Source organism: Myxine glutinosa, chromosome 10 (assembly GCF_964187855.1).
Source record: "Myxine glutinosa chromosome 10, kmMyxGlut1.1, whole genome shotgun sequence".
Taxonomy (NCBI): domain Eukaryota; kingdom Metazoa; phylum Chordata; class Myxini; order Myxiniformes; family Myxinidae; genus Myxine; species Myxine glutinosa.
Genome location: NC_136270.1, coordinates 42,663,572 through 42,674,104, shown reverse-complemented (window position 1 = coordinate 42,674,104; position 10,533 = coordinate 42,663,572). Strand labels below are relative to the sequence as shown.

At 47.0% G+C, this 10,533-nt stretch overlaps 1 protein-coding gene across 1 annotated transcript in view; it reads left to right on the top strand.

Moving 5' to 3' along the window:
• The first annotated feature begins 78 nt into the window (after nt 1-78).
• Nucleotides 79-10,533, top strand: part of LOC137433525 (dual specificity phosphatase 29-like) — a 32,599-nt gene continuing 22,144 nt past the window's right edge. Inside the window, exons 1-3 of the mRNA XM_078785609.1 lie at nt 79-111; nt 1,918-2,111; nt 7,400-7,650. Coding sequence (XP_078641735.1) covers nt 1,951-2,111; nt 7,400-7,650 — 412 coding nt within the window. The 5' untranslated portion in view covers nt 79-111; nt 1,918-1,950. The remainder of the gene's footprint in view (nt 112-1,917; nt 2,112-7,399; nt 7,651-10,533) is intronic.

Sequence of the window (10,533 nt, the reverse complement as noted above, 5' to 3'; positions counted from 1 at the left end):
GGCTGGTATCGGGTACTCGGACAACATCCCTATAAATATAGAGTACGGTAAAGTTAAATATAAACGTGGCTTGCGGAGTGGACGTTTACACTGCGTATCACCAGCCACAAGGTAAGGCAAGAAACCTTAGATATGGAGCATTCGACAAATGCAGGTTTAAATTCAAGATCGTAGAATCAGGTGGGCCATGGTTTCCCTGTTGGGTCTCGCTCTCCTCTCCTGCGTAACCTTCTCGGTTCAGATTGCATGTCCGGGATCCTGAACAGGTTTTTTTGTTGTTGTTGTATACAAGATCGAGGCTCGTGGAAGAGCTAACATTAATGACAAAAAAACAAACGGACACATAAGACGAAATAAATGGAGTGGGACACAAGATGGGGAGAGAGAGGGGAGAGCAGACAAGTACAACATTTGAGAGCAGGGACATCGGGAGATCTGTGGGAGGGAGAGGGCTTGGGGGGGAGGAGAAACGGCAAGGGTTGGGAGGTAAAAACAAAAACAAAACAAAAAACACATGGACACTGCTCGGACTTCCAGGAAAGAAGTCAGAATTTCAGAAAACTGTATCTGGGGTGAATTAATGGGGGTAGAAAAGATCAAGGTTTTTGATGGTGGAAGACAAGAGATGGTGGTGAACGGCTGTTTTAAAGACCTGGAGGGAGGAGTGGGATTGAAGAGAGTGAGGGAGTTTGTTCCAGAGGCGGGAGAAAAGAGGAATGAAGGAGTGAAGGTGAGCAGAGAGTCTTGATTTTGGCAGTTTAACCATAAGAGGGTTGCTGGCAGATCTTGTGCGACCTGTAGGAATATTTGGGGGACAGAGCACAGAGAGAGCTGGGGGAGCAAGGCCGGAGAGGAGTCGGTAGAAGACAGAAAGACCACCAACCTGCCTGCGGTGAGTGAGTGAAAGGCCCTCGGAGTTAGCTTCATCGCGGGAGATTCCAATGATTCTGAAAGCTTTGGTTTCAACAGTGTGAAGCCGAGCTAGGTGAGAGGCAGGAGCACCGGCCCAGAGGGGAGAGCAGTATTCCATTGAGCTGCAGATGAAAGCTTTTTATGTGGTGAGGAGCCCAGGTGTGCCAATGAAGGACTTCGCACGACGGAGGATGCCCAGTCGGCGACTGGCTTTGGAGGCCAGCTTGGAAATGTGGTTTTCCCAGGAAATATCATGGCAGATAGTGAGACCCAAAAGCTTGAGTGACAGAACTTCTTGGAGAGGATTGTTGAGAAAGTAGATGGGAGGGTTTTCCAGTCGGTCCTTTCAGAGAGACATTGTGAGAGTGTGAGATTTGTCAGGATTGAAAGACATGTTCCACTTGTTTGACCAGTCGGTGATGTTGTCCAGGTCTGCAGAGAGTGAGGAGGCTGCAGACTGCCGATCTGAGGGATGAGGAATGGAGCGACAGAGAGTGGAGTCGTCAGCAAAGAGATAGAGAGGATTTTCAAGAGAGTCAGAGAGATCATTGATGAAGACCAGAAAAAGCACAGGGCCCAGAATACTGCCTTGGGGAACTCCAGCCTGTACAGGAAGGGGAGATGAGAGAAAACTATTCAGGGCCACACGTTGACTACGACTAGAGAGGAAGTCCGCAAGCCATGCATGGAGATGTATTAGGTATTTAGGTATTATTGCTGAACTGAATTCAGTTATTAGGTATTATTATTAGGTATCAGGTATTGGGGATTCAAGTCATTTTTCACAAATTCTGGGTGTGCCTTGGTCTTGTTAAAAGTGGTTATTTAGAAGACGTAGATTGGTGTCAAAAACTATATTTAAGGGTCATTAAGGCAAGAGGCAGGTGTTAAGCAAACACCATAACTTAAGGTCACTGTATGCTCCTGGGAGCTGAAATGGAAAGATGCAAAACTATTATTTAGTGGATCGAAGAACAAGAACAGAACCTTAATTTTCAATTTCAGAAATTCCAGACAAGAACAGAACTCCAAGGGCACATGGCAGCGAGAGACCACGGTCCAGTATCATCGTACGTCTTGGATGAGCAAGACCAGGAGCCACCACTCTCCTTGTTCGAGTTGGAAAGGCTGTTCTGGAGTGGAGCAGCCAAGTTCCGCCATTGTGATGAAGTGTACCCTGGAGTGTTCGTCGGAGATGAGTGAGACGCTATGGATACGTTATGGTTGTGAAAATCACAATGTTGCCCACTCACAGCAATGGTTACATCACAGTATAGCAGCCGGTAGACATCACAAACGTTACATTTAATTTCAATTGAGCCACGAGCACCGACGTTGTGGAATGAATGATAACTTACTATTTGTTGCATGATATGATGATAAACTGTTGATGACATGACAATATATGATAAGCGGATCTAGTTAAAGTTACAGTTTTCTTTAATTGTTTATCTATTATATATAACGCAAGCCATGGTGTCTGCCAGTCCCTTTCGTCTGTCTCCCGTTTCTGGCAGCCACTTCCTGTGCTGCGTTTGAAAAGCTCCATACACAGGCGAAGAAGAAAAAAGAACCACCTTTAGAGGCCATTTTTCCCTGCAGAGCAGGGGTTGGCCTTTTTTGGGCACCGTGGTCCCCTTTTTGAAGCAATGTTTTATGGCTGGATGCCCTTCCTGCCGCCAACCCTGTTAGTCGCCTCTTGCAACACACAGGGAATTACCAGTGAACTGGTACTCAATTTGCCGACCTCGAAGGGATGACAGGCTGAGTCAACCCCCTTGGTGTTAATTCAGCAACGACCAGGATTCGAACCCAGGATCCTAGGATCCCAAGCCGGCACCCTAACCGCTAAGCCAACACCAGGCTCAGCACACAGGTGAAGCTGAACATTAAACAAGAATAGCATGATATCAAACAAGACACATGTTAAACATATACATACAAGGTGAATCGTTTTGTTTAACAGTGCGTTAAGATATGACCTGAGGATTAACACAAAGTTTAACACACATGTCAGCGTTGTTAATAACAGCAGCCTATACTGAAAATATTTGAAGAAAAGTTGAAGTGCAAGGCGAGCATTTAATTAAAGAAAAACTCCATTTTGCTTTATTTATTTATTTTTGTATACGAGATCGAGGCTCATGTAAGAGCTAACATTGATCACAAAAAGACAAACTGACACATAAAACATATGATAAAGGGAGCGGGAGAACAAGATGGAGAGTGGGGACATCGGGAGATCTGTGGGAGGGAGTGGGTTTGGGGGGAGGAGGCGTGGGAAGGCGACCTGTAGGAATATTTGGGGGACAGAGCACAGAGAGAGCTGGGGGGAGCAAGGCCGGAGAGGAGTCTGTAGAAGACAGAAAGACCACCAACCTGCCTGCGGTGAGTAAGTGAAAGGCCCTCAGAGTTAGCTTCATCGCGGGAGGCGATTATCTTCATCATCGGCTTCATCGGAGTTAGCTTCATCTTTCATTTAGGCTTTGCGACCTCAAAATAACGTTTAATAATCAACTTTAACGAGGTCCAAAATAAATGTTGCCCGGTAGACTCGGACACACAACTTAATTCGAGGATACTTCATCTGGAATAATTTTGCTGTCGAGTCGCAAAAGAAAACTTTGAAACTTTAATCAGAACTTCACAAAACGGAGCAAGTCAACACCAAACTATGGCAAAGGCAAGGCCAAAGCGGTAGTGGCCCTAGAGCAAGGGAAGGGAACACATTCCTCGGGTCAAGACCACCCTCTTTGGTACATGTATCAGGTGGTGCTTTTTGGTACATTAAAGCTGGCACCATTTAAATAAATAAAACATTTCTTTACGAAACCATCTTTGGAATCGTTTCGGTGCACCTACAATCATGTCATGTGATCCCAACCTTTTACAATCCAGCTCACCATTAACTTCCAACAATGAGTTTATCACACTCATTATTATTATTGGGGAAAACTTCGATTTACTTACAAACACGTGTTGTATTTCCTCCCAAACCAACACTAAGATCTCCTCCGGAATTCTCCCCTAGAACATTCTAGAACATGCACTCAACCACTAAATCCACAACCATCCGTCCATTAAATGCAAACAGATTGTCAAAGATTTCCTTAATAAAACATGACACCATGCTAACTTTATACTCTGTCATGTTTTTAACATGATAGTCATGTTTGTTGTTCATATGTATAAAGTATATGTATAACCATGCTTTAACATGTTGTTTATCATGTTTTTTTAACGAATATTACAAGTGTATTTACCTTAGGATGGCCTGGTCATGCTTCCCATAATGTCATGGACACTTCCATCCTTCTCAGCCTCCGTCAGTTCCTCAAAGGGTGCGGCCAACTCTCTAAATCTAAAGGGACTCTGTTACCTTCCGGTGCTAGTTAACGTTTTACCACCAGGATATATTCTCCCCTGCTTAGAGTCACCGTCCATGGTGATTAACACACATCTTTGACTTCTTCGACAACCTCTCTGAAAAAGATCCAGTGCCCAGACTCATCAATAACTGCGGTATGACCTCTGGACTTAAAGCGACAGCATTACAACTTGAGCATTCTTCATGATAGCGATTTGATGAACACCGGCTGTTGACCTTTGGCTTCTGCGAGGGGCAGGAGCAGGCACAATCTCTTACAGTTTTGGTCGCCGTACAGAGTAGGGTACGAATCGCGTGTAAAGCCTCGGGCAAGACCTGAGGCCATTGATGAAGTCCTAATGACCACGTCCGCAACCCCATCTCCACAGCCTTCCAGACCACTCCATTAAATCGCTCTACCTTCCCGTTACCTTGTGGATTATACGACTAGTCCGACTAGCGGAGTAGTCCGACTAGCAGAGAATCCCCGCTCTACAAGGAAAGTCTTTACCTCCTGAGACATAAGTGCGGCACCCCGATCAGAGTGGATAAATGCCGGATACCCGAACAATAGAAAGAGTTGACGGACACACCGAATTACCGTCGCAGATGACATATCCGGACACGGAAATACAAAAGGGAATTGAGAGTATTCATCCACAACCATCAGCATATAGCGAAGCGGCCCCGGCAAAGGTACCCGGTCACCGTGTACCCGAGGAGATCTATTGTCTTAGTTGCATCGTGGCAATTATCCTCATTGAAAGTCATATTGTACTGTCGCGTCACTGCCAAGAATCGCTTCAAGTTTGCATCATGGTCCTCCTGGTTATTACCGCAAATTGTCAAGTTATCCACATTCCACATACACGAAAATGTCTTTTAATTGCTCTTTAGCAACAATGTCATCGTTTGCGCGTTGAAAACAAATGCCTCCATTCGTCATCCCAAAGGGTATGCTCCGGGAATTGATACAGCCGTTGTCCAGACTGGAACCCAGTATAGGTAGGGCCTGTCCGACTCGCGTATTGGTATCTGATGATACGCACTTTTCAGATCCAACGTACTAAATATGCGGTACTTAGCCACACCATGCACCAAATCATCCATTTTTAGTAAAGGATACGCGTCTAACTGCGTGAATCTATTGATAGTTTGGGAATAATCGATGACCATGCGCTTCTTGTGGTTGGCCATGTGCACTATGAGCACCTGGGCTTTCCACGGGGAACTACTCGGCTCTACAATACCCTAATGTAGCAATCGTTTAGTCTCATCCGCAATGTACTGCGTGTCAGCACGTCGATACCGTCTGGACTTTACAGTTTGTGGTTTACAATCGGCCGCCAAACTAGGGAAGAGAGCTGGTGGTTCGATAGCTATTTCGGCCAGACCGCACACAGAAAGAGTATTCTCCCCTCGCCCAAATTGCATTTCTAATCGTCCATGTCTATGCAAAAAATTGTGTCCGAGAAGCACGTCCGCACATAAATCAGCCATTATCATGAGTTTGACGTCGGGATACGACACCCCGTTTACAACCAGGTTAAGTATACACAAGCCCTTCGTGCGGGCCCACAGCCCCGACGATGCCATGTAGATTTGACGTGTGGCTCGTCCCACAGTCCATCCGTGGCGCTGCACCAAAGCTTGACTGACGAAGCTTGTACTACTTCCAGTATCGACCAGCGCATTGGCCGGCTTGCCCTCCACGAGCACCGGTAGCACCGCACTTGCTAGACTGCGTGATAACCCCGGCTCCCCGGAGCGTGAAGTGCGTGTGATATTGGTCCCTGCAAGGGTGGCGCACATGTCTTGGCCATGTGACAAACCTTCGCAAAGTGACCTTTCCACCTACAATTATGACACAAAGAATCTCGTGCAGGACATAAAGCCCATGCATGCCGTTTGTTTCCACAGCAATAACATTTTGCATTCTCTGAAGAAGAAGAAGCGGCGGCTGCAGCGCTCAAACTCTCTTCTTCCAGAGCCGGCAGCGCGTCGGCTGATCCTGGAGAAGCGGCGGCGCCGGCGAGAGGTCGCTCGGACATAAGAGCTGGCTCTGTGCGAACCTCGGTGATAGCCCCCGCGGTTATGTAGGGCTGGCCGTATGCCTCCGCGCGAGTATGGGCCAGCTGTAAGATGCGAGCCTGCTCGAACGCTTCCTGAAGCGACATAGCGGTTTTCTCGAGCAATCTCAGCCTTATGGCTGGTGACACGATACCTGCCACAAATGCATCACGCATTAGATCATCAGTCGACTCCACGACCGTTCGCTGTTCCATCATGCAATCCTTGCCGAGTCTTCTCAACTCTTGTAGGTTTGTTTGAGAGATGCTGACGGATCCTGTCACCGGGTCACAAGCATGTGGCGAGCATACAAGGCGCTTCTTGGTTTCACGTAGATGTCTTTCAAGGTCTCAATGGCGGTCTCATACGTGTCACAATGAGAAATATAATCATAGACAGTGGTGCTCACATGGCAGGTCAGTATCGAGATCTTTTGCTGCCCGGACAGGTCTGGCACCACGGCGAGGTAGTTCTGTAGGGAGCAATGCCAATGTCCCCACTGGCTGGCGGCATTCATTGCCTGGGGGTCCCCACAGAATGTCTCGAGTCGCAGAAGCTTGTCCATCGTGCTCAAGCGAGGGAATCCATTTGAATAAAATGTGGTAAAAGTCAAGTTCACCAAACTCCTAGATCATGAGTTTTATTCAAATCAAACTCCACACCATCTACAAAAGAGCAATAAACCAATAAGCAAGCATTCATTCAATACATCGTGTAAATGCCATTCATATAAAAGGCACAGTATATGTCTTACCAACTTGAAGCCAGACAATCACAGACAATCCCCTCACACCCCAAGCCAACCCTTTTATAAATCCGTCACCGGCTAAAGAGGGAACTGCAACAATTACCAACCATATTTGCATCACAGTACGTACACAAGACGCACAAGCTCGAATAACCACGTGTAATTTCAGGCGTGTTAGCAACATGTATAGCTGTCAGTCACACATGTGGGATAAATACACACATGACGATACAATAGTGCAGAATCAAGAGGGAAAGTTGGTAACATACTTGACCAAGCGACTCGTGTTATGTGGATTGCAGACACAGTGCACGAGACCGCCGAGCTTTACTGGAAGCAGGAATCACACATGTACTGAATGCAGCACATCCCCCGGATATGGACAATCCCGTATCCTCACCTCAGGACAGATATGTGCGGACGGGACCGGGATACTACCAGGGGATGGACATGGAATATCATGGCGTTCCTGCAGACGATGTCCCCACGTTTGACCTGTCTCTGTACTTCGAACCAGCTGCTGACTTCATCGATTGTGCTCTGAAGGCAGGAGGTACGTTTGGTGCTGACACCACCAAAGTAAAAGAATAAAATAACTTTTCCATCATATGCTAAATAATATCAAATTGTTTTGATACCATATACCTGAAGTTTAATACCGGTGTGTACCCCGGTTTAGAATAGATACACCGTATCCCTGCATGTCGTAAGAGGCAACTAAAAGGGTTGGCGTCAGGAAGGGCATCCCACCAGAAAAACATTGCCTCAAAAAGAGAACCATGACAATTACAACTACATATGGGCAGGGTACAGCCCGAAGTACCCCGTGGGGGACCCCACTCCCCCTCGTCAAAACTCAAGGTGGGGAACCCGATCGAAGCAAGGGTGGAAATCACTCCATTTATGAGGACGAAACGTCTGATGCCCGACGTGGATATCGGTTTCTGAGGTTTGGGACATAGAATGTAGGGACAATGACAGGGAGATCAGGAGAAGTGGTGGAAGTATTGGTCAGAAGAAGAGAGGACATATGTTGTGTGCAGGAGACGAGATGGAAGGGAAGTGGTGTGAGAATGGTGAAGGGTAGGCAGGGACAGAAATACAGGTTTGTGTGGCAAGGGTGCCTGGAGGGTGTGAATGGTGTTGGTGTCCTGTTTTCTGAGGAGTTTGTAGACAGTGTGGTGAGTGTGACGAGAGTGAGTGAAAGGTTGATGATGGTGAAAATGATGATTGGAGAGCTCTTGGTGAACGTCATATGCTCCACAGGTCGGTCGGAGCGATGAAGAGAAGGACAAGTTCTGGTGTGCAATAGAGAAGCTGATGCAAAACATGAAAGACGAGGAAGTTGTTGTGGTAGGAGGAGACCTAAATGGACATGTGGGAAGGATATGGTGTGAGGAATGGAGAAGGTGAAAGGATTTTGGAGTTTGCTGATGGAGCTGATTTGTTGATTTGTAATACTCAGTTCCAGAAAGCGGATAATAAGCTTGTTACATACACGTCAGGTGGGTCGACGACAACTGTTGACTACCTGATGGTGCGTAGGTGAGATAGGGGGCACCTCTGGGACACAAAGGTGATCCCGGGGGAGGAGGCTGTTTCACAGCACCACTTGGTTGTCTGCGACATAAGGGTGAAAGGCGCAAGGAGAGCTCGGCGGATGAAGTACCAACTGAGAATGAAGGTGTGGAGGTTGAAAGAGGTGACTGAGGGTGGCATTAAAAGAGAGGCTGAGTATGGTAGAAGATGATGTGGTTGAGCCAGAACGTGGTTGGATGTCAATGAAAGATAGTCTGTTGGGAGCCGTTGGTGAGATATGTGGATGGACAAAAGAACCACCGAGGCACTTGGAAACATGGTGGTGGGATGATGAAGTTGGAAAGAGGATTGACAAGAAGAGGACGAAGTTCAAGGAGTGGCAGAAGGCGAAGGGTATGGGGGAAGAAAAGGCAGAGCATGAAAGTTATAAGGCTGCCAAGAAGGCTGCAAAGAAAGAGGTAGCAAAGGGGCAGGAGACATGTAGGAAAATGTTCGGAGAACGTTTGGATTTGGAAGAGGGTCAGAGAGGGGTATTCAGGATTGCAAAGCAGATAGCGAAAGAGAGGTGAGATGTAATGGGGGTGGGTTTCTTGAAGGATGAAGTGGGACAAATCGTTGTGGACCCAGATGGAATTAAAGGAAGGTGGAAGAGATATATGGAAATGCTGTTGAATACAGAGAATGAATGGTACGGGAACATCGAGAGTAACCCAGTTTTAGGACCGGCAGAGAAGATAACTGAGAAGGAAGTTGAGGAAGCGATAAAAGCAATGAAGAGTAGAAAAGTGGGAGGGCCGACGGGAGTTGTGGGAGATATGTTGAAGGCAGCGGGAAGTTGGGGTGTGAAGAGAATGACAGAGATCTGTAATTTGGTGGTGAAAGAAGGCCACATTCCAGTGGATTGGGAACTGAGTAACCTCGTCCCTCTATACAAGGGGAAAGGTGACCCTCTGGAGTGTGGCTCGTATCGAGCAATAAAGTTATTGGAGCATGGAATGAAGGCATTGGAAAGGGTGTTGGAGAAGAGGATAAGGAAGAAAGTGAAGATTGACGAAATGCAGTTTGGATTTATGCCAGGAAGAGGAACGACAGACGCGCTTTTTATTGTAAGGCAGTTGCAGGAGAAGTACATGGAAAAGAGGAAGAAGTTGTTTCTTGGGTTTATTGATCTGGAGAAAGCATTCGATAGGGTTCCACGCGAAGTATTGACATGGGCATTGAGGAAGTTAGGAGTGGAGGAATGGTCGATCAGAGTGGTGATGGCAATGTACGAGAGAGCACGCACAGCTGTAAGGACGAAGGACGGGAACAGTGGTGAGTTTGAGGTGAAGGTGGAAGTGCATCAGGGGTCGGTACTAAGTCCACCACTATTTGTAGCTGTGATGGAGGTGCTGGCTCGGAACGTAAAGGAGGGTTTACCGTGGGAGTTGTTGTATGCAGGTGATCTGGTGTTGATTGCGGTAAGTTTGGATGGACAGAAGGAGAAGATGAACAAGTGGAAGGAATGTATGGAGTCAAAAGGTCTGAAGGTGAATATTGGAAAAACGAAGGTGATGGCAAGTGGTAATGCATGTGGTGAGGTGGAAAGAACTGGGAAGTGGCCGTGTGCTGTGTGCAGGAAGGGTGTCGGAGTGAACTCCATTCAATGTACAATGTGCGCTGAGTGGGTTCATCAAAAATGTAGTGGTTTGAGAGGGTCATTAACCAGTGTGGCAGCTACATTCAAATGTAAGGTGTGCACAGAGGGAGCTGCAGATGGAGGAAATGTTGAGTTGGATCTTGTAGACGGCGTGAAGCTGGAAGGTGTGAAAACATTTTGCTATCTAGGAGACATGCTGAATGGAGAAGGTGGATCAGACTCGGCAACGTTTGCTAGAGTGAGATGTGCATGGAAGCC